The sequence below is a fragment of the Hemicordylus capensis genome, chromosome 1, assembly GCF_027244095.1.
Source record: "Hemicordylus capensis ecotype Gifberg chromosome 1, rHemCap1.1.pri, whole genome shotgun sequence".
NCBI lineage: Eukaryota > Metazoa > Chordata > Lepidosauria > Squamata > Cordylidae > Hemicordylus > Hemicordylus capensis.
Genome location: NC_069657.1, coordinates 182,950,610 through 182,974,637, shown reverse-complemented (window position 1 = coordinate 182,974,637; position 24,028 = coordinate 182,950,610). Strand labels below are relative to the sequence as shown.

Sequence of the window (24,028 nt, the reverse complement as noted above, 5' to 3'; positions counted from 1 at the left end):
TTGTCTTTATACAATGTGGCAGGCTGGTGTCGCTTCTTCCCAACAGCAAGCACGTACCAGCATAACTCAAGGAACCATCCAAAGAGTAAAATTTTTGTTTGGCCAGTGCACTGAACAGAAGCAAAATTTCTTGACCGCTGTGTTAACTGTCACTCCCTTCAAGCCTCACAGATCCAGTCACTTTCTCTTGCAGCTCTATAGCTTTGTTGGAAGTGCAGCCACTCTGAACAGTTGCACTCTCCAGAGGAACTCTGGCTTCCCTAGGGTCAAAGCCCCTCCAGTTATGTACAAGGCTAAAACATTATGGTTATCTGTGGAAAGATTTAATGATATGCATGTAGAACATATGATCAAACACTACTGATTATGAGCAAAAATAGTTTATTGGCAGTATGCAATGTACATAAACTATATTTAACATAAGGCAGGAAATATATTGCGTAGACAAAATGAACATCACTAAAAATGCAAATATCAATGTATAATTGAGTGAGCAACTACTTTACTTTTATGCAAAATATGAGTATGTTCTCAGGCATAGATCCAAAGTGATACATGCAGGGTGCTTGGGTGGGTAAGTGTGTGAGAGTCCCCAACTGGCTGCTGCTTCCCAATGCAGTGTTCCAAAGGGGTAACTCACTCAGGAAAATTTTGGGGGAAGCAAAGAGCTGCAAAGGGAAGAGGCAGGCAGGTTCCAGATCTTTGGACCCAAGCGAGTCACGCATTAAAACATATAGATACAGGGCCAGCATCCAGAGCGGCACTATTGCAAGTCAGAGTTAGTGCAAGCTATACAGTCCCCAGAGTTGCTTAAAAAGCCATTCCTAAAGATCAAGGGATTCTTAGCATGGGGTGGGGCACCAGTGAGTGCATGGGGAGAGGGGAGACCCCCAAACTATGCAGACATACTTTCTGGCAGTTTCCATGGTCTCCTCCACTCTTGCAAGTCACCTGTGCCATGTCTTAGTCCCTTGACCCTCAAGAATGGCTTTTCAGGCTGCACCAGGAGGGTAAGAAGGGGAGAATTCCTTGCACTAACTCTGTTTTCTGCTAGCGCAGAAAATACTAGCCAGTCATTTTAATGCATTGTTTCTCTATCTGCACAGTGCCAGCGATGTTCCTTGTTGAATTCAGATCACTACATTATTTCTCTTAACAAATACAATATTCTAACTAGTTACCTTAGTACTTTCATTTCAATACTATACATACTGCATCAAGAGTTAATGATCAAAGAATAGTCCTGCTCTTTTAAGCATGTATTAAGAAAAAATACTGTGTCATTGAAAATGTTCAGAAAACAAATTACAGTTGAACTAATTCAGTGATGTCCCTACCGACGGACAGGTAAGCGGAGGTAGTAAAAATTAAGGCAGTGCTTTCATGGCCACAAAGCAGTATAATTTCCCCATAATCCCAACTGAAATATTTTTGCAAGCAATTCTATTAATTTTAATTTTCATAGAATTGTTTCGAATAATATTTCAGGGAATAAGAAGAGAGAGCAAATAACTGCAAAACTAGAAGGATGGCCAACATCCTCACTCGCTCATTGTGTGGAGGCTGTGTGCACAAAACACCTGCACAGCGTTTATTAATCCTGAGGGTCACACAGCCTTTGGGGACATATTTACAGGTGTTAAAGAGCTCTTCTAGGGGAAAGAGAGATAAGTGAAAACTGCACACTTACAGTGGGACTCAATTACTAAATGCTGTGGTGGTGCTTTGCAAACGGCACCTGTGCACCATTATTAAAGATGTCAGCCAACTGGTTTTTAAAATGGAATAAAATGGTTACTGGAATCAAAATGCAAATGTGCGCAAATATTTAAGAACTTTAAAAGCTAAATAACCCATAAGGTAATATGCTTTCACTGCACATTCAAATTAATCTAGCAGATTCAAGCAATTTTAAGTCCCATCCACCTTAATGGGAAAGGTTTAAGTATATCCTTAATGCTCCCACTGAAAGCAACATCATTGAAACATGTTTAACTTTGGCTAGATTGTTGCCAAACACTTTAGCGATTAAATAGAAGGGAGTAATTCAACAAAAGTGGAGCAACATCTTTTGGTGAGAACACATAAGGTTTTGATGTTTGCCAATAGATCTAGACTCCCAAAGTTTTCATTCTGCTGGAGAAGATGTGAAACTCAAAAGTAGTCAGACGCTCACCAGGAAATATTTGTTCAGTAAGTGCTAGCAGTGTATGTCACATAGTCATTTGCATACATCACCATTTTTCGAACCATTATAAAATACATGTCACGGTTTTATTTCACTGTGTGAAATGGTTGCCACGGTGAGGCAGTTTCAAACTGACTTCACAAAGCAGCTGTATCGTGAGAATCTGGGTCAGTACTGTCAGACTGCATGAGTTGTGCACTATTCAGGAATTTGCTAGATTGCTTTTTTAGTCTTCACATCAAATGAAATGTCAGATTCTACACTGCATCCTGAACACCACATTCTTGGATTTGTACGTTGTCCAAAGTGGCTGCAAAATGAAAGTGGAAGTATTTCTTTTGGTTTGTCTCTGCTTTTCTGCCAGCTGCTTCCTGGAATATTTGGCAGAAGTATGAAGAAATGGTAATGGGTGGAAAGCCATTACATACCATTATGTGGACACAGCTCTAAAAGGCCTTTGCTTGGCTGTCATGCTGTGAGAAACAGACTACAGAAGACACCATATGATGGTGAGAGCTGCCACAACTCCATTCAGTATGGCCATGCTATAGCCTATGTGAAAGGAGTGCCCTGTCATTCGCCTGGGAAGTAAACAGAAGGTCAGTTAGAAGGTGAGACAATATTAAGAGACTCTAATAACCTTACCTACCAAGTTTTAAGATTTAAAAAAGGAACATCAGACAACTAGAAATGATAGATTTATTGCAGTCATACAATGAATTAGTGATATTCACAACTGTACACGGATATGTTCCAAATATATTTTTGATTACTGCCATCTAAAAATGCGCTGACAAATTCATTTGTTTAACCACTCACACTACAAACAAACCTTGTGGCTCAATTGCTTGAAGGACAAGTACCTTCTTAATTCCATGAGTTTTTAATTTTTGCTGCACCCATTCTGCATATTTATCAGAAAAGGACTGTAACAATTGTTTTATTTAGGATAAGGAAATCCTGTGCTTCAGACAATCCTGAAAACAAACAATGACAATCCATAGCTGGTAAATCAAGTAGAAAGATAGAACATTGGAAACACTGGTCTACATCCAGACTAAGAGCTCTGGTGGAAGATTCTTCCCTGTGCATAGCAAAGGGGAGGGGAGATTTTTGGCAATTTTCTCTTCCTTCTGCAACCACCTGTGCCTCCTGAAAATAAGTCTCTGAGGGGACTTTCCAAGGGAAGGAAGGATTGCTGAAAAGTGCCCCTCTTTCTCCACACATGTGTAGAAGTCATTCTCTGCACAGAATGCTTAGTCTGAATGTATGTTACAGATCACTCTGCAGATAACTATCAGTACAGTTGAAGACATTTAGTGGCTGTACATAGCAAGTTTATCTTTCATGCTCTAAGCAGCATCAGAAGTTGTGTGTTTTTAGAAAAACAGTGCAATTAAGCAGAAACATTCCTTGCATATCAACCTCAGTCACAGGGATCAGGGTTTCCAGAAAAAGGAGGGATTTCTTTTCTGAGAGCCAGACTGAAAGGGGAAGTAAGGGACTGTATCCCATTACAAAAATCGGGTTATAATTCATGAAGCTCATCCATCTGATTTCTAAAGACCCAAGCCCTTAAATAAAGCCAACCAATTTGCCCCTTCCTTATAGCAAGTAGCAACTGCCCCAGCCAAAGGACAGAGTTCATTGCTGCTGCTCTTCTTTCTTTCTCCTACCCAGGACCCTTCCTATTGCCACTTGCTATAACTGCCAATGCACTGTTTGTTGCCTCTCCACTATCTTAGTAAGAGAGTCAAAGCACAGGTCTACAGAGATGGGAAATTTCTCTTGTTAATTTTTCATAATTTATTTTGTATCTAGTGGTTTCTCACACCCTTCATGTTCTTTCCCCAAGGCCCTTCAGAACAACAACTAAAGTGAGCATGTGAGGGAACACACCAGTGCACATGGCAGCTGTTCTAGAGAGGCAATGCACAGCAAAGGCAGCAAATGTGGTGCTGGCTCAATAGTAAAGGAACAGTGGCAGCAAAGCAAAAACTGAAGATAATTTTTTTAGTCTTGCTCAAAGTCTTGTTATTTAAGTTCTTAAACATATTTCACTTAACACACCAGAAGGCATGAAACAACCTAAAAATAGTAAATTACAAGCACTTCTCTCATTAGTACTTTTGTTATTCCACAATTAGATTCTAGAACCTAGAGTTGCTTTACTGAAACTGCACTTCACAAATAGCTTCTCTCTCTCTCTCTCTCTCTGTTGGCTAGACCAGAAATACTGTTGTAGAATCAGTGTCTGAAAGTCATTGCTTAGATATTTAAATAATTCCCCTGGCTTCTATATTCACATGACATATGCCCTCATGAAGAGAGAAAGAATGTAAAGAACATATACATATCATATATGAGTTATAAGATATGCATAACGTTCAGTGTACAGAAAGCTCTAAACATTTGATTTTAAAAAAAACTATATTCTAAAGCTGTGTTCTAACTGGTCTTCATAGTATTGGATTTTAATTCTTTTGCGACATTGCACTTGAATTATTTCTGGAATACGCAGGTAAAAGAAATGTCATTGTAAGCAATGAAAAATTATGCTAGCACGCACCCTGCTGGCCAGCTTGTAAGACTGCTTAATTTGCTATCTTGGAAACAATAGTACTTCTTATGGATGCAAGTGTAACAGAACTGTGTGCAATATGGAGAATAAATTATACCTGACATAATATATTAATATATGCAAGTATTGCACCCTTGACTAAAATACATTTTAATTACTAAAGCCTCTTTGTGTTTTATCCTATTTATGTTATTGTGGGACCATTTGCTTATATTTCTAGACTGACGGTCTGTTGATCATTAATGAACATGACTGACTAAAATGATAAGGGATTCATAGTGTTTCAACTCACCATTTTGGACTCAGCCGTGATAGCATGTCCAACACCGCTGGGCATAATTTTATTGGGGTATGTCCAGATAGCAGCAATGCGTTGCCAGCAAAAGCTCCTTCTGTTCATGGAAGGAAAGCTGCATTCATACAATATGAGCAGAATTCTCCTTCCATTAACAGAAGAAGCTTTTTCAGACGGTGCACTGCAGTACCAAAGGTTGGATATAGCCCACCATTTATTAAAGTATTTATATATTTTGCAACAAAAAAGTTGTCAACGTGGTTTACATAGCAAAATAAAAAGAGGATGGTTACGTGTCCCAGAAGTGCTCTCAATCTAAAAACATACACAAGGAAACACCAGCAACAGCCATGGAAAGAACACTAAACTGGGATGAACAGGAACTACTACTATATCCTGATAACTGAACAACCTCTTTAAAGGATGCCTCTTTATCCAGTTAGTGGGGGATCTTTTGGGAATACACAGTTTGTTGTGTCAGCACCAGTGAACTAACAGTGCATGTTTACTTAGATATCAGTCCAATACTATTCCATGAAACTTAATTACTCTTACGTAAGCTTAAGACTACAGCCTTAGTAATTGTACTTTGAATATACATCAAAGCAGAGCTTGTGAAGCTTGATATATATACATTGTATTCACTTCTTTTGGTGGCTTGCCGGGACACATTTCTGGTCGAATAGGGATATGCAGAATGTTTTGACCGTGAAACCTTTTGACCCAAAATGTTTCGTTTCAAGCTTGAAACGGAACACCCTCTTTGAAAAAGGCGTGTTTTGAGCTCGGAGCAGAACCACCCTGTTTTGATCAAAATATTTCACCATTTCAAGTGCCATTTTGGAGGCCTATATTTCCCTTGTGGATTGGTTTTCTGGCACTGGCTTCAGATTGGCTTGCGATCTCCTTGCTTCTTTGTTGATTTGTTATGATACAAATCAAGTGCTGCCATGAGCAACTGTGCCTCCATTTACTGGATGGGGGATGGAAGGGAGAACACAAAAGGAGGGAATTTCAAAATGTATTCAGAGGGAATGGGAGGCATAGAGAGCCCTCATATTGTACCTGCCTCTCTTGACGAAGAGGATACATTAGGATAAGAGAGGAGGAAAGGTGGTTTGATTCTGTGGTTTTCTTTTCTCAGCACTGAATATAATATGCTGTGCTACTGCTGCTAGAACTACCTGGTTTTGCTGGATCTCAGACTGACAAACCAAAACTTCTTGTTTGGTTTGTTTGTGAGACAGTGTTGTGGTAAGAAATGGACAGTGGCAGCTGCGTATGTGGTGTAATATTTCTTGGAGATTGCTGTGATGAGTTCCATATCTGGCCTTGAGACTAACTTATGCTTCACTCACTGCTCAGGTCTACTCTGCAATCTGCATTGCAAGGTGTACTCAGTCAAAAAAATGTAGCTGAGGTTGCTCTAGTTGAACTTATGGTTGCTGAGTAAGGGTGCTGCTGTGGCAGCTGTTGCAGTGCTAGGAAGTAATGTAAGGAGTCATAATGGTGTGTGAGAGAACAACTTGTGCCAGTGATGTTACTGCAGCGCAAGCACTATGGCTGCCAGTGGAATCTGGGTCAGTGATTCTTTTTTGGACTGTGTTTGAAATGTGTGTTCTGTTTTTGGAGGGACGGATTCCCTTTTACTGTGTGCTTCTGAAGTGTTTTTCTTTTTCAAGGCAGCTTGTTCTGGCCATAAGGAACAATGTGGAAATGCCATTGTTCCCCATGGGTAACTCCTAGGGACACCAATATGGGTTGGTGGTCGTAGGGCATCAGGGTGCTATGTACCACCCAACTCACGAAAGAAATGGGCAAGTGGGCAATTTTTAACAAATTCTTAACCTTTTCCCCAAATCCCCATGGGTTTGGGTCAACCACTGTTTGACAAAACATTTTGGTCATTTTGAGTTTCATTTTGAGCTTGAAACAGAATACAAAATCTCTTTTATGCACAGCCTTATGATCACGTCTGTCATTAAATGAGTACTCACTTGAATCGTGCAGGAGATAGTGGGGTGGGAGGAAACATTCCTGGTTCAAAGGAGTCAAAGTAAGTCACTGTCCAAGAAAAACTGCAGCATGACAGACCTGACATCAAGGCAAGAACAAGAAGACTCCAAAATCCTTAGGGAAGAAAAAGGAGCATTGGTCACTCACTGTGAAGGCTTCTTCTTGCTGCTGGATTTGAGAACAACCCATGTAGGTTATCTTTCCCACACTCCAGAGGTGGGACAATTCAAATAAGCAAAGCCTTTAAAAGGCAGGCAAGGATAGCCCCTCCCAGTTCGGTTTAGCCAAGCCAAGCTTCTAGAAAATGTAAGGAGAGAGTTCAGAGAGGATACAAAAAAGGTGCTTACCAGTAGTCATGGTTGCCGAGGAGGTGGGTCGAGATGTCCTCAAATCCAGCAGCAAGAAAAAACGTTCATGGTGAGTGACCAATGCTTCTTTCTCAGCTGCTGGATGAGGACATCTCACATGGGACATATCACAGCAAACAAACCATGGTTGGGGGGTTTCACTGGCTACTGGGGTGGAAGAACATGTTCGAGTACACTTCTGCTGAAGGCAGCCTGTGAGGACTTGAGAATGTCCAATTTATAGTGTCTGGTGAATGTGGAAGGGGATGACCTCGTTGCTGCTCTGCATATTTCAGTCAATGGGGCATTTGTGGAGTATACAGCTTACGTAGCAGCTGATTATGTGGAGTGTGCGATTAATCTGAGAGAAGTAGAAAGGCGTTGAACCTTGTACGCTAGGGAAATGCAAGCCTTGATGCATCTGACAGTTGTAGCGACTGAAACGTGTTGTCCCATGGAAGATGGCAGGAATGAGACAAACAGCACCTCAGTGGACCTGAAGGAGAAAGTTCTGGACAGGTAGCTCTTTAAGCAGCAGTGTACATCCAGCTTGTGCCATTCCTTTTCCTTAGGGTGGGTAGGACTGGGACAGAATTAAGCGAGCACTACATCTTGTGATTGGTGAAAAACGGATGCCAATTTGGATAGTACAGGTGGGTGAGGAATCAGCCTCATAGAGTGCAGAAAAGATGCAAAACCAGGGATTTGATGACAGTGCTCAATTTGGAGCTGATGTAATGGCTATGAGGAAGGCCAACTTAAACGACAGTATGAATACAAATAAAAAAACCCATATATACTGCTTTTCAGCCAAAGTTCTCAAAGCGGTTTGCATAGATATAAATAAATAAAAATGGCTCCCTGTCCCCAAAGGGCTCACAATCTAAAAAAGAAATCTAAGATAGACACCAGCAACAGCCACTGAAGGGATGCTGTGATGGGGATGGATAGGGTCCATATTCAGAGAGAAATGCAATGTAGAGGCTCAAATGGTGGTGTGTGGAGCATCCTGAGAACCTTGTGTAGGTCCCAGGAGGGGAATCCGATCGGAGGAGAGGAGACATATGCACCCTATAAGAAACCAGGGTGGATTTGATTTAAATCAAACTGATTTAAATCACTAGCAGGGTGGATAAAAATAAAAAAAATCCGATTTAAATAAAAAAAATCCAATTTTTTTGATTTAAATCGGATTTTTTTTAATTTAAATCGGATTTTTTTGATTTTTATCCACCCTGCTAGTGATTTAAATCATGATTTAAATCAGTTTGATTTAAATCAAATCCACCCTGTAAGAAACATCTAAGATGAGGGTAAGAATGCAGTCCCTGCTTTTCAGAGGGTGATACTAGGTTGGCCAGAGCCGCTACATGACATTTAATGGTGTTTGCTTTCAGGCATTTGTCCAAACTGTCTTGTAGGAAAAATAGGAGTTCCGCGATGCCACAGTACTCCACGTCTAGCAAATGATACTGCCATGTACTGGTAATGGTGACCATTGTATATGAAGCGGAAAAGATGTTGATATTCTGGGTGGATGGGGACATGAAGATATGCTTTGGTCAGATCCAACGATGCCAAGTGATCTGCATGATGCAGAACTTCTGCTATGGAGAAAAGTGTCTTCATGAAGAACTTCTTGCACCTTACCCACTTGAGGAACTTCAGATCCTATGCCCCAGCTTGGAGAGTCAGGTCTTGGTTTGGGTTGTTGCCTGAACTGCTGCTTGGGAGTGTTGGTTCTCGGTGTGAAGCACTGTTTCATTGCGCGGGGTGGTGGTGGTGGTGGTTTCTGTCATGTCTCTGTCCCTGGGCCAGAAGGTGGAACAAAATGTTTGAAAGGGCTGAAAAAACTGTATCGTAGGTTGTCTGTCATCCTTGTGTGTAGTGGAAGGCAGAGCTTTCTTCTTGTCCTTGGTTTCAACCAGGACGTCCTGTAGCACTTCGTCCTGCAGCACTTCAAACAGTTTTGAGGAGGTAAACGGGACAACACTCAAGTTGTTGTGAAAAACTGCATCCACTTGCCAGCATGTGTTGTGAATCGTATTGAGTCTAAGGTTGTGTCTGCAACAAAGACCTTGGCCTTCTGGATCTCGAGCAGGGTCTGCCATTGTGTGGCAGCATCTGGTGGTGGTGGTGACTGCAGGAGCTCATCTGTTCATAGCAGCGAAGTCTGTGCTTTGATTAAGCCTGTTGTAGATACTCTGATGAAAAAAGTGGATTTGCAGCTCTTTTAAAACTGGGATTCCAGTTTCTTCTCTGTAGGCTCTTTTAAGGTAGATTCCCCGTACCGTGGAAGTACTGTGCCCAACGTGAGAGCTGCCACAGGGGCATCGACCAGAGCCACCTGAAACAGAGCTGTGGCTGATGGAACAAACCTATAATATTTATTTACAAATGGAGCAGTCTTTTTGTTTGTTGAGGGGGTCTGCCACTCCCTGCTTTACTGTTTCTGAAAAAGTCTCAGGGAAAGGAAAGAAGCTCATGTGAAGATGTAGTAGGTCGCAACAGACTCCCTTGTAGGGACTGGTTGCTCCTGTGCCTGGGTATGTTGGAGCCCTAAAGTATGCAACGCCTTATAAAAAACGGTTTCAGAAATCATCAGATGGGAATAGCCTATGTGAGGGCATGGGTGGCTCAACTATTTGGCCATCTAATCATTCTTCTTCTTCCTAGAAGTCTAGCTCCTGGTCTAGGTTATCTGGAATGTCCATGGGGCCATCCCCTGGGTTCTTGGGTCCTGGTGGTAAAAGAAGCCCACCAGGGTGGCGGTCTGGGGGCTTATACTCAGAAATAGCTGATGAGATGACTCATCATTTGTGTTTAGGCCATCTCTTATGCTTCCTAGTGTTTTTTGTATTTATGTGCCCTCTTATGCCTATAACTTTCCTTTGCTTTCTTAGGGGTTCTTTCTGAGGATGAGTCAGAGGATGAGTCAGAGGATGAAACCTCCTCTTTGGGCCTATGGCGCTTTTTGGAAGTTCTAAGAAGTTTGTGCTGCTCTAGCGATTTTTGCAGCATTATCTTGGAACCAAGATTGCCAGGCCTCAGGTACCTCACCTGAAAAGGAGGGCAAGGCTGGGCTTTGGGGCTCCTGGGGTGGATTAGGGTTATTAGGCCCAGAAGGTCCTGGGCTCACAGATCCTGGCATGGTCAGTTTAGCTGGAGATGGCGCGCTGTTATTGTCCTTGTCTGACTGGTGGGCGGGGGAGGGGAATCAAGGGGAAACAAAGACGTTTTCTGCACGAACACACACAGAAACAACAAAGGAAGAGCTTGGAACGAAGCGAGTAAGACCTTCTCTGGAGTGAGAACCAGACAAACTGAACTGGGAGGGGTTATCCTTCCCTGCCTTTTAAAGGCTTTGCTTATTTGAATTGTCCTAAGTCTGGAGCATGTGGAAAGGATAACCCATGTGAGATGTCATCATCCAGCAGCTGAGAAGCAGTATTATAAACGATGAAAGCTCAAGATACAACTACAGACAGAACAAAGGAGAATGGCTCAGCTCCAATGCCAGAAAAAGCTTTCCTAGTCCCAGAATAAGCAAAATAGGCAAAAACTATACAGCTAGCTCTCATACCTTGAACTGTAGGTGCTCAATCCATATTATTTTACAGCTACTTCTACAGCTCAAGCTGTATTATTGTTGTTAATACATTCTCAATCAGAACCTACAACTCAAACCATATGCATTCTCGATAAGAACTGTCACATCAAGCCAAATGGAACTTATTCCCAAGTAAGTGGTCATAAAACTGTGGACTAACAGTACAATCTACCCATTTTTATTCAGTCTATGTTCAATGAGCTTGCTGCCAAGTAAGTACGCATAGGATTGCAGTCTTTGCTTCCAAGTAAGTGGGCATAGGATTGCAGTCTTTAAGTAACATTGCATTAGCATCGCAACACCATTTTTCCCCCCAATTCAGCTATAGAAAGTAATCATCCACTTTAAATGAAGCAAACCTATGCTGGGTTCAGACATAACATAAAACTGTGGTTTAGCCATCCTTAGTGCTACTATCATGAACCTCAGAACACACAGAATGAAAAAAATTGCAACTTCTGGTCCTCGTTTAAAACGGAGCATTGGTCACTCACTATGAAGGCTCCTTCTTGCTGCTGAGGTCCAAGGGCGTCTCATATGTGGGTTATGCGATCCCATGTGACTCCAGAGGCAGGACTAAGTTAATTAATTTCACTTTTGAGCCTGAGAGGAGCTAACCCACCTCAGTTCTTTTAGACCAAGATGAAATAGCTACTTCAAGCTCTAAAAACCTGGTAGAAACTAGGAACGACATGTCAACAAAGAACCTGACCAGATTACTGCTGGCATTCCTGTATGGTAATGTGGTCAATAATAAGAAATACTATGAAGTAAGTTGAAATAAGAAATACTATGTTAAAATAAGTTGAAATAATAAATACTATGAAATAAGTTCAAATTTTTTTTGCAGATTATGGTCCCCTGGCTCCTGGACAGTATACGCTGGCATCAAGGGCGGGTCAAGACACTCTTGGACTCAGCAGCAAGAAGGAGCCTTCAGGGTGAGTGACCAATGCTCCATTTTCTGCTGCTGGAATGCAAGGGACACACCACAGCCCTAAAACCAACCAGGGGGGAGCTGGGTGCTTACTGTGCAGGAAGGACCTGTTGTAGGACATGCCTCCCAAAAGCCACCTGAGTAGAGGAAAAGGCGTCCAGTTTATAATGTTTGGTGGACATGGAAGGTGCCTGCCAGGCGGCTGCTCTGCAGATATCCTGAACAGGGGCATTGGTTGAAAGCAGCCGAGGCCACTGCAGACCTCATGGGATGGGCAAGAATTTTTGTGGGTGCCCTGAGAATTCTGGGATTCATAGGCTAGTGTTATGCATGCTTTCAGCCACTGAGCTATGGTGGTGGATGTGACAGGTTGCCTCATAGATTGTGGCAAAATAGAAAGAAAAAGAGACTCAGAGGACCTAATGTGTTTAGTTCTCTTAATATAAAGTTTAAGGCACCTGCACACATCTAGCTTGTGCCAGGCCTTCTCCATCGGATGGACCAGCTTTGGACAAAAGAGGGCAAAATAATATCTTGAGACATATGAAAGGGAGAAGCCACTTTGGATCGAAAAAAGGGGTCTGGAATCAGTTTCACAGAGTCTTCAGAAAAAATAAAAAGATTTTTATATAGAGAGAGGGCCCTGAGCTCAGACACCCTGCGTGCAGAGGTAATGGTGATGAGGAATACCAATCTGAAGGAGAGTATGTGTAATGGAATTGAGGACAGAAGTTCAAAAGGAGAATCCTGGAGAGCCTAAAGAACGTAAGTATGTAAGCTCCAGTTGGGAAAATGATGGACCACTGGAGGGGACAGGAGGGTAGCACCCTTCAGGAAATGTTTTAGGTGAGGATGGTGCTGCATGAATCTCTTTGATGTCCCCGCGATGAGGGCAACTAAGGACGTGGCTTGGTGTTTCAAGGTATTTGCAGACAGTCCCTTATCCAGTCCGTCTTGCAGAAACTACAACAGGTGTTTCATGGTGGCGGACCCTCTGGGTACTCCATGACGTGCTGACCATCTTATGAAGGCTCTCCACATATACTGGTAGATCCTGTTGGTGGACAGCCATCTTGATGCTAACATAGTATTGAGGACTGTGGCTGAGTAGCCATATTGTCTTAGGATGCACTGTTCGGTTTCCAGGCAGCTAGCTGTAACCAGCTGGGATCTGGATGACATGCTGGACCTTGTTGGAAAAGATCTGGTAAGAATCTGTGAGGTCGGCTGGTCAACTCTATGGAGTAGCCCTCCATGATGGTGGAGAGCACCCACTGGTCTGATGTGGTGGCCTCCCAGACATGCCAGTGAGAGGAGAGGCAACCACTGAGGGGCACCTCTCCCGCTCCGTTATGCCTGTTGTTTAGACCAGGGGTTCTCAACGTTGGGTCTCTAGATGTTATGGACTTCAATTCCATAATCCCCTACCAAAGGCACTGGGGCAGGGGATTATGGGGGCTGAAGTCCAATAGCGTCTGGGGACCCAACGTTGAGAATCCCTGGTTTAGACTGCTCGTTTTGGGCAGTGAATGAGGCCCTATTTCTGAAGGCCTGCCTGGTTGTTCTAGACCTACCCCAGTAGGAACGCTGGGATCTGAAGTCCCTGTCTCGGCCTCCAGCAGGGAGCAAAAGCAACACCCTCCTTGCTGAAGGTCCTGTTCTTGTTTTTTTGTTTTATGCGGCAGGCATGGATTTCTTTTTATCTTTAGACTACACCAAGATGTCCTTTAAGGCTGCATCACCAAACAGCTTTTCACCATCATAAAGAACTGTGGCTAGGTTGGTCTTTGACACGTCTACCTGTCAGTACTTCCGCCACAAGTTGTGGCAGTCTACCACCGAGGATGTGGCTGTTCTAGATGCAAAACGCAGGCAGTCAAGAGTAGTGTCTGATATAAACGCTTGCATCTTGTGCAGCTTTAATAGGGTTTGGAGCAGTCTGACTGGGTCCGAGGGGGGATCCTGGATTAAGTCATCCAGCCAGATTAGAGATGTTCTCGCCCCACAGAAGCGGCTGCCGAGGCCCTCACTGACAAAGCTGTTGATTCATTTGTATGTTTGAGGGCCCCTTCCAAACATTTGTCTGTGGGGTCCTTAAGGGATGACTCCCCGTCTCTGGCCAGGATTGAGCCGGAAATATGTTGGGGCGATCGGGGCATCCGTAGGGGTGTAGCGAAGATTTCACTCCCCTCTTACTGGAAGGTATAGGCCTCGATGTGCGTGTGGGGATAGCGGGAACACCGCCACTACTGGCAGTCAGCAGGTAGGGCTGGAAGGAAGCAACAATGGAGTCAATGCTTGGGTTGCTGCCTTGCCCTCTGCAATGGCCGCTGGCCCTGTTTGCAGCTCTGGAACGCCGAACAGCTGATTGGCGGTGGCGGCACATTCCTGAGCACTGCGGCTGAGAATAGAGGCTGCCAACGAAGTCTGCCCTGTAGGGGGCCTTGCAGCAACTCCAAAAGCCAAGAGACGGCCTGAACTTTCCTTCCCCCTCAGTACTCTAATATGGAGGACCCTGCCGGCCCTTTCCATGCAGTATAAAGAAGAAGGGAGAAGGGCAGAAAAGGGGGAGGGAGGAAGCTGAGAAGTGGAGGCCAAGTTAGCAGGAAGGAGAGAAGTCAGGAGATCTGGGAAGGAGCTGCCTCGAGCCTTGCACGACTAAAGGAACTGAGGTGGGTTAGCTCCTCCCAGCCTCAAAAGTGAAACTAATTAACTTAGTCCTGCCTCTGGAATCACATGGGATCGCATTACCCACATGTGAGATGCCCTTGGACTCCAGCAGCAGAGAACTGGCATTTGCTGTTTTGTCTGAACCTAGCAAATGTTCGTTATTCTAACCAAAGTTTGTGAACAAGCCAATATATCAATCTGGGAATCCTACTTACAATTCCAGACCAAAGTATCATAAGAGACTTACCCAAAATGCTTGTTTCTACGCTAACATCAGTCTTGCCTTTTTCAGACCGCAAATCTACAGGCAGAAATCAACAATAAAAGCAGTTAGGAGGGTGGAATGGTTCTGTAGCAGCAGCTTTCCTGTGGATGGCATACCCAAATATTTTGTTTCATGAGGCACAAGTCAGTGAGTGCCAAATAGACATTAGGGGTGACCAAATGTTTGCTAAACTCATGGTTTGGCCTATTTCACTTATAAAGCAGATAAGGGGTGGTCTACTTTTTGTACCAAAAAAAGTACAGGGCAGGAAAATGAAAGTCACTCCTCCCCTGCTTGACCTTGGCACACACTTCTGCTTTAGGTAGCATTCTCCCTACCTGTATTAGTGCTTTCCATAGAGAGCAACAGAGCCAAAAGATAGCCAGGCACTTGGTCCCAAAGAGGAAGTTGCCTCTGATTTGATCAAGCAGCAGTGCCATGCAAAGACTGAACCCGCACAAAAGCTGCGTAGTAGAAAGTGACACACACCCCACAAGTGAATCCTGTGCATTTTTACTTAAGTCAGGGCTCCTGACATAACAAAAAAAGCGTTAAAGGCATGTGAGACTGGAGAGCCTTTAAACTGTCAAATCACCCTAGAATGCAATCAAGTCAGTTTTGCAGACTGGCAAAATACAGCCTTTTTGTTTTGCACTTCCTCTAAAAAGAACTACAGTTGCGTACATACCCTCCCTGGATCACCTAACATTTTCTTGCCTTTGGGTTTTTGTAGAGGAGATAAGCTTGTAAAAAAAAAAAAAAAATCTGTTCCCCAGATAGGAGGGTTGCAGGTTCCTGGAAAGCATCTTTACTGCTGCTTGGTGGGACAAGCTGCCTGTTACTGCTCCAGAGCCAACCTGGCCAAGTACATGTCATGTACAGGAGAACTTCAATATTCGTGAGGATTCCATTCCACGGTTGTACCGCGGATATGGAAACCATAAATATTGAGGCATTGTTTCATTGGGGAACAGGGGGTTAGGCTACCGGTTGTGGGGAAAATGCCAAAAAATGTCGATTTTTGACCACATTTGGAGGGGAAACATAGGGGGAAGCTCCTCTCCATGCTTTGCTGCCTTCCCTGCATAGTGCTGTGCCCCCAGAATCTGCCATTTTTTGTTTTAAACAGGAGCCATTTTGTGGCTCCAAGAAACAAAATGGTGGCCAGAAATGACCTCCGCAGTCATTTTCGGCCACCTCTGACCTGCGGAGGTTTGAATCATTGGGTGATTCAACGTCAACGTGGTTTGAATCATTGGGCTTCTGAGGCCTAAGTTGGAAGAGTGGCCCGTGGGGTCCAGAATGACTATTGAATTGGAATTACTAGCTTTCAGCATTCCTTGTATGAGACACTGGTCTACCCTGGTTGTTTCTGGAAACCAGAGTCCTTGGGTCACTCTGTGGGTTTGCCACAGGACTATCCCTGTGCCTGACTGCCCTAGACTCCTCAGCAGAAGGAGTTTGGTTGACAAATTTTCTTTGGGATCAACTCAAACATTTAGGAGCCAGATTTATTTCATTTCATTTCTCATATTTATATACCGCCCAAAGTGTGTATCCCTAGGGTTGATTTAATGATTTAAAATACAAGTATAAAACAGAATAAAATGATTAAAACAATTTTACAAACTAAAACAAGAAGTTTAAAACAATCTCCAGAATCTCATACTCCTACAACAGGAAAATACAGCTACCTTTTTTACAATGTAAACGCAATGATACAGCACTATAATGCAAAGATACCATTGGAAAGAAGGCACTGGAAATGTGATCAGCACATTGCTGCCAGTGCAGGGATTGTGGTGTCATAACACAGGAAGTATAGAAGCACACTCAGCAGATCCATAGTGACACTGTTGTAGGGTTTAATCTGGAAAGCGCTATGATCTTAATAGGTAGGAGGATTTGTGAGGAGAGCTGGTCCTGTGGTAGCAAGCATGACTTGTCCCCTTAGCTAAGCAGGGTCCACCCTGGTTGCATATGAATGGGAGACTTGATGTGTGAGCACTGTAAAATATTCCACCTAGGGAATGGGGCTGCTCTGGGGAAAGCATCTAGGTTCCAAGTTCCCTCCCTGGCATCTCCAAGATAGGGCTGAGGGAGATTCCTGCCTGCAACCTTGAAGAAGCCACTGCCAGTCTGTGTAGACAATACTGAGCTAGATAGACCAATGGTCTGACTATGTTCCTGTGACAGAGAAGGCACTCTCTTAAGTATCCTGGACCTAAGGAAAAAACCCAGCTCAATTCTATGCATATCTGCTTAGGAGTAAGATCCATTTGATCCAAAAGGGCGTACTCGGTCGTAAATAAAGCTGCAACTTTAAGTATGTAGGGAGTAATCCCACTGAACCCAGTGGGAATTTCTCCCAAGAAAAGGTGGATCAGATGACTGCACAGTCAAGGTTGAAACCCTCCACCACCACCACACACACTCTTACTCTAGCGGACATGCATTGGGTCAAGCCCTCCTTCCCTCTGCTCCCCCCTCCAATTAATTTACACAGTGCTGGGAATCAAGGAGGAGGAAAAGAAGCCACTTTGTTCTTGCCGCCCAAGCAGCGCTATCTCCCTACTCATCAGGTGCAGCCTGTTCAACAGGCATGCAATTGAATCAGGAAGCCACTCCCTTGGCATGGTTGAATGGAACCGAAGTACAAAGACACACACTGACATACAGGAAGTGGGGCTCAGCTCTTCCTCACATCATTTTTTGCTTCTGTGAGGGAGCTGAGCCTCTCCCCTTCCCACTATTGGGCCTCTGCCTTTTCCTTGTGCCAATCAAAGCCAAGGACCTACTGCCTCTGCTGCTGCAAAGTATCAAAAGTGTTCCCTGCTCTCCTTTGTTCCTTTCTTCACTGGAGACTAATTGGTGCCAAGTTTAAGTTGCTAGACACAATTGTGAGCTGGCACCTGGATGTGTCAAGGCGTGCCCTAGAGAAACCTGGATGCTCGGCCATTCCCTATGTGGGCTTGCTGCAGGCTAGCCCCTGCAGGAGAATGCTTGGGAATCCCAGTGTTCCTCTTTGCTGGTTGTGGGCATAGGTACTGCCATAGTCCTTGGTGCCAGGTCAGCACTTGGCTGCCTCTCCTTGCTCTCGCTTTGGCAAAACCTATGCAAGGGGATGGGGAACATATTTTCCCCTGGGGTAGGTGGAGAGTCATTCCTTTTGTGCACAAAACAGCAGATACAGACAGGTAATAAGTTATTCTTTTCCTTTCCATTCTTTCTCTCTCTACTCACATTCTACCAGCCACTAATCTTTTAAAGCCTTCACTACCACTTCATCTAATCCCCTAGAGCTGCCTTCACTCTCTGTGCAACCGCAATAGTATCAAGGATGCCAAACGCCACCGTTTGCACTCTGCTTTATCAAACATTATTTCTTCATTTCAAAAGCCTCATCTCTGAGAGGGCTGCTCCTTGGGGTTACCCCAACACTAGCACTTGCCTGTGTCCAGACTGCAGTCTGTCTGTTAGTCACACTTGTGAATTCAATTTTCAAACCAATTCCCTCATTTTATTCCCCAAAGCACAGATACACATATAGACAGCACAGACGTGTGTGAGCAAGTGCAGCAACTTGACCAGAGTTGGCCTGGGGGCAACTGCTTAAAATGAGCAGAGTGTGGCAGGTTTCTCTCTTTTCAGCATAAATAGGAGATATCCTCCCCCACTTTATAGGAAATGTAGCAGGAAATGCATTTCTAACCAACACATGGTTGCCTCAACATATAGTTTGGCACACATTTCTTTTATTTATTTATTTACATTTCTATCCCGCTCTTCCTCCAAGGAGCCCAGAGCGGTGTACTACATAGAGTTTCTCCTCACAACAACCCTGTGAAGTAGGTTAGGCTGAGAGAGAAGTGACTGGCCCAGAGTCACCCAGTAAGTATCATGGCTGAATGAAAATTTGAACTTGGGTCTCCCCGGTCCTAGTCCAGCACTCTAACCACTACAACACACTGGCTCCTGAAATCAACTGGATTAAAAACCATAGAAGCATACACAATCTGTAGTGGCTGTGTGACCTGCTCCATTGCTGGTAGGTTACATAGTACAACAGGGGCTACTGCAAAATATGTGGTAGTAACAGGAGGTTGTATTCCAAAATGGCTTTCAACCAGTGACAGAGGAGCAATATGAAATTTACAGATCACTAGCTTCAGTGAGACTTGGTCCCTCCCAATTCATTTACTTTGATGCAAGTCCCTCTGAACTTTGTGAGACTTACTTTTAAGTAACTGTGCTAGCCTATGACAGCCTGCTTCTGGAAGCAGAGCATCAAACAGCACATCCTCCCTTTTCTCTATTAAAATCAAACCTTTGGTTCCTTCTTTCTTTCGAATCTCTCCCTTTCCTTCCCATTAAAAAGGAAAAAAGCAGCATTAGAAAAAGAAAAAGCAGCATTTTGCATTTTGTTCTTTGCAGATGGTCCACCAGAGTAGAAGAGGTGAGGGATGGGCTTCTGCCCCAGAAGTGACCCAGAATCTGCCACCTGAAGCTGCTTACTTCATGGTAGGGCAGCTCTGTTAAGAAAACATGCACAGGATTTGTGCAGGCTGAATTAAAATACTTCATAGTATAACAAATATTTACTGACAGATGTTTGCTCGGGGATAATTGTTTCTGTTCACTAACTGCTCGTACAAGGTTTCCTACTAACACATAAAGCTATTAATGTTCTTCTGACCAATGACAAGGCAAGTAAACATTTTACTAAACTTGCCGTGGAACGCATCCATTTCATTGCCAGTGAAATACACAAAATTACCATAATTCAGCCACTCCCTGAAATAATGAAGTCCCAGGAACTGTCACATTCTTATGCACTTCACTTTTTTCCTTGGTGGGTGGCGGGACTACATTGACCAAGATGAAAACTTTGAGGAAGTTTAAGTAACACTGTATTTGCGTACACTGACCTGTACCTGTGTACACGGTACACAGATTGTGTGACTGTTGAACTTAATTTGTGAATAGGGCTTGCCTCTTACTGGGGTGGGCATTTTTTAAAGAGCCTGCACGTTTTGCACAGGTTTCTAGGACAAAGGGACCACAGATTATATCTAGAGTTGCATGAATGTAAGAAAACTTTTCCTTCTCTGCAACAATTCTGTGCCCCCTAAAAAGCCTCTCCTGAGGATGAAAGACCCTATGAAAGGAGCCAGGATGGTTTGTGATGGGAAAAGGAAAAAAAAAAGGTGAAATGAGACAAATAAAAAATTCACGAAGTATTGCTCATTCAGGATTCTCCTTTCCAGCACACCCCTTTGCACCAGTTCCCTATCTATGGAGGATACTGCGGCTGCAACAACTCGAGACCACCGTGATTCCCCCTGCCACCAGCCCCCGCCTTGCCAGCACGGGGGGCACCTAGGCTTCTTGGAAAATACTGCCTCTTCCTGCCGTGGAGACGGTGCACCCGAGGAGACCAGGCCCAAACCGATCATGAAGGGCTCTTCGCTCAGTTCTTCCCCACCACGCACCTCTGAGCACCAAGCAAGCGATGGCCAGCAGGAAAGCCAGCACCGACACGGCCACGAGGCAGCAGAAGACAGCGCAGGCCCTGCTCGGCCACCGACGCCCCGCCCCCTCCGTCTCGTGCTGCACCGAGGAGATCAGCGCAGCCCGGGGGGCCAAGGATCTGTCCCAGCTTCGCTCAACGCCGCCCCACAGGTCCCCTTCGCAGCGGCCGCTATCCTTCTCGAGCTCCTCCTGGAGATTCCGCGTCACCACCACCCCCGGCGACCAAGGCGTTGCGGAATCCGCGCGGCTGCTCTGACTGTAGCGGCCGAGCCTCCCGGCCCCCCTGAAGGACGCCGACATGACGGCTCCAGCTCTCTCCGCGCGCGCACCCGAGCAGCCTAACGGCCCACCTAGAGAAAGCGGCTTTGAAAGTTCCCTCTCAAGCGGAAGTCGACCTAGCCAACAACCCGAGGAAGCGGAAGGCGACGCAACCAAGCCGGAAGAAGGGAAAAGGTCAGGCGATGCGATACGATACGCCTCTTCCTCCCCCACGCCGCTCGCTCATGGGACAAGCCTCCCATGCTGCTGTGCTCCCTTAAAGGAAACGGCGAACAAGCGTGGCGTGTGAGCCAAAGCCTCCCTCCCGCTAACGCAGAGTTCTGCTCCGTCTTTTCCCCCTTGGCGTTCGCCGCTCTTCCCAATACAGCCGCAATTCCAATCAGTCCTCCGTAGCCCCGCCTCCGAACCTCCGCTCGCGGGAGCTACTGTCCCAGCGTCCTTTGCGCGTGCCCCCCCCCCACCCTTCCCTTCCTTCTCAAGCCCCTCTGGCTGACGGGCTTCGACCCACGCCGAGGGTTGCCCCTCTCTTCTCCCTCCCGGCGTGAGTTTTTTGTTTTGTTCTTCTCTGCCCTCGCGCAGCCCCATCCCCCAGCTAGCTCGGCCGCGCGCGCGGATTCCCCTCACGGTTGGTTGGCGTCCCCTTAATCCCCCTCCCCCCCCCCCCGTAGAGCAGTCCCCCTCGCCCCCGCCTTCTCCGCCGCTAACGGTTTCGCGTAGATCGCGGAGGCGTCGTAAGGGCAGGCTCGTCGGAGCCGGGCCCGGCCAGGGGGAGGCGATGTCAGGCGGGGACTCGGGAGCCGCCGCGGCCTCCCCTCAGCCGCTCCCCTTCTCCCTGCCCAAGCCCCCTCCCCTCATGCAGCTCAACCCAGGCGAAGGTGTGCGGCCCGTGGGGGCTGCCGGCGCGGAACAGTCGCCGAAGAGCGCCCGCCTGGGAGGCCGCCCGGATTGGCCGGCCGGAAAGCCCGTCAGTCTCCTGGCCCCGCTTCTCCCGCCCCGGGGGGAGCCCGAGCCCCTCTTGCCCTTCGGGCCCTCCTCTCGCCAGCCGCTCAGGGGGAGGATGCTAGGCAGGTGCGGCGGCGGGGGCAGCCTCCTCAATCCTTCCATGCGACCGGGTGGAGGAGGAGGCGGCGGCGGCGGCGGCGGTGGCGGCGGCGGCATGGGCCGAGAGTCCCTCATGGTGAGTTTGAAGGGTTAGTAAATCTCTTTTCCTACTCGAAGCAAAACGTTTGTGTGTGTGTGTGTGCTCGCAACATGTCTCATTCCTTCTATATCTTTTCAGTGGAGATCCCTGACTATAGGCAAGAATTAAGGAATGCTTCAGATTTCGTTTTATATGATTATGTGGAGATTGATGTCGGTGATAGTCCCTTTACCTGCGGCTGAAAAATAAAGTGTGTGTGTGTGGAGGGGGTGAACTGGTTGAGAATTGTTGCACATCTGGCAGCCCAGCTATATGCACCTTTACGCCGCCGGCCCCCCCCCATGTCAAATGCAGCACTATTGTTAACGTGGCATTAATAGTTCTAGTTGTTTTGCTTACATTTAAGCATATTGCATCCTGACATTATCTCTTCGATATATAGCTTCATATTTTGGCGTTACTTTGGTACGTGTTCCACTGGCAACTAGTGCTAGTAGGCTATTGATCAAGTAATACATTAACTCTAGGAGTAGATGCAGTGTTTGATATATTTTTTAAAAATCAAATACCAGAGGAAAAGTTACATATTTGGCTACATCAGTGTGGCTTTATACCTTGGCAATAGACACTGGGTGTTTGTAACAAACCTTATGTGTACGAACAATTGCCAGACATTTATTTATCTGATTTAAATCCAACTCTATTCTTTAGGCTCAGAGTTGCTTACAGCATTTTCATTTTTAGCCTGTTCTTAAAGGACCCATGACCTTTATGGGTCTGGATCCTTAAAGGGCATAAAGAACCCCTTTATGGGTTCTTAAAGGATCCATGACCTTTACTTTACCTGAAGTAAATAAACTTTACTGCAAATTTATGAAGACTCGATAGAAAATAAGTTTAACTGTTGAGTCGCAGTTTTAAAAACTTCCTATAAGGGCATTGTGTAATGAACTACTTTATTTAAACACAGAAAAATTTCTCACATTTCTGTGTTTTATAGCATATTTTAATTAACTTAGAGAATAATGGGAGGCCAAGTAAAAATGGCTTCTGAGTAGTTTATTGGAAACAAAGTTCAGAATACAACAAAATAATGTTTGCTGAGCACTTTGAACACTTGAAAACGCCTTAGTAATATTAGTTACTTTATAAGTTTCGTGAGATCAGTGTGTTCATTATGATGTGTTCTGTTATTGAGCGTAATGCTATATGCTAAAGTGCCTCAAACAAAGTTGCTTATACTTTCTTGCTTGTGTTCTTTATATTAAATGACTTGATGACAAAGTAGTGCCTGTTTAGTCAATTTCTTTGAGTGTCTTCATGACAAGTAACTAGGTCTCATGTCTCTGTTCACCCTACCCCCCCCCATCCCATGCTAAAACAGAAGTGATACCTGAAGTCTAATAAATCACAAAAGAAGTATGGTTACAAATAGGTGCAACATACTCAGGGCAATCTGTGGTACTTAACTGGTAAAAAAGGGGGTGCTTGGTCTCAAGTCTTTCTATATTCCATGTCTATACATGAAGTTGTCTTATACTGAGTCAGACCTCTAGTCCATCTAGTTCAGTATTGTTCACCCTTCCGGCGGGGCCTCTCCAGGAGTATTTACTGGGAATTGGATCTGGGACCTTCTGTATGCTACTGCCCCATCCTGTGCCATCTGTTCTTGAAGTCCCTTAATCTGAGTAACCATACACACTTAATGGTGTGATGGAGGCCCTTTTCTTTTTTTACTCATATTTTAAGATTCACACCTGGTTTTTATGAGCCTTCACTTCTACTTTTTATTAGCCTACAGAGCCAGTGTGGTGTAGTGGTTAGAGTGCTGGACTAGGACTGGGGAGACCCGAGTTCAAATCCCCATTCAGCCATGAAACTAGCTGGGTGACTCTGGGCCAGTCACTTCTCTCTCAGCCTAACCTACTTCACAGGGTTGTTGTGAGGAGAAACTCTATGTAGTACACCGCTCTGGGCTCCTTGGAGGAAGAGCGGGATAGAAATGTAAAATAATAATAATACAGGTTGAAATTATACTTTTATGTTTAATAGGACACTTTCAAACATTACATTACAAGAACTCCAGGTTTGTGTCAGTATGCATAAGAAAACCTCTGCTGGATCAGGCCAAAGCCGATCTAATCCACCATCATCCTGCTTCACACAG

At 44.9% G+C, this 24,028-nt stretch overlaps 2 protein-coding genes across 3 annotated transcripts in view; one reads left to right on the top strand and one right to left on the bottom strand.

Annotated features, from left to right (window-relative positions):
* Nucleotides 1-364: 364 nt before the first annotated feature.
* ARL6IP6 (ADP ribosylation factor like GTPase 6 interacting protein 6) lies at nt 365-21,130 on the bottom strand. Of its 2 annotated transcripts, none has more exons than XM_053258756.1 (4): nt 20,402-21,119; nt 14,892-14,945; nt 7,062-7,194; nt 365-2,769 (listed from the first exon to the last, which is right to left on the bottom strand). In XM_053258756.1, exons 1-4 carry the CDS (start codon nt 20,739-20,741, stop codon nt 2,676-2,678), a joined length of 621 nt encoding a protein of 206 aa, XP_053114731.1. In that variant the 5' UTR covers nt 20,742-21,119; the 3' UTR covers nt 365-2,675. The 2 variants fall into 2 exon arrangements, with proteins under 2 accessions (XP_053114731.1, XP_053114741.1); XM_053258766.1 differs by lacking the exon at nt 365-2,769 and adding an exon at nt 2,874-3,165 and having other exon boundaries at nt 20,402-21,130.
* A 220-nt stretch (nt 21,131-21,350) lies between these two features.
* PRPF40A (pre-mRNA processing factor 40 homolog A) overlaps nt 21,351-24,028 on the top strand; it is a 56,486-nt gene continuing 53,808 nt past the window's right edge. Inside the window, exon 1 of the mRNA XM_053258747.1 lies at nt 21,351-21,897. Coding sequence (XP_053114722.1) covers nt 21,496-21,897 — 402 coding nt within the window. The 5' untranslated portion in view covers nt 21,351-21,495. The remainder of the gene's footprint in view (nt 21,898-24,028) is intronic.

Coding starts and splice junctions, on each gene's coding strand:
- ARL6IP6 (XM_053258756.1), bottom strand. CDS start 20,741: ATGTCGGCGTCCTTCAGGGGGGCCGGGAGGCTCGGCCGCTACAGTCAG. Junction 7,195..14,891: donor CGTAGAAACAAGCATTTTGG/GTAAGTCTCTTA, acceptor TTCTTCCCTAAG/GATTTTGGAGTCTTCTTGTT. Junction 2,770..7,061: donor CTATCTCCTGCACGATTCAA/GTGAGTACTCAT, acceptor TTTACTTCCCAG/GCGAATGACAGGGCACTCCT.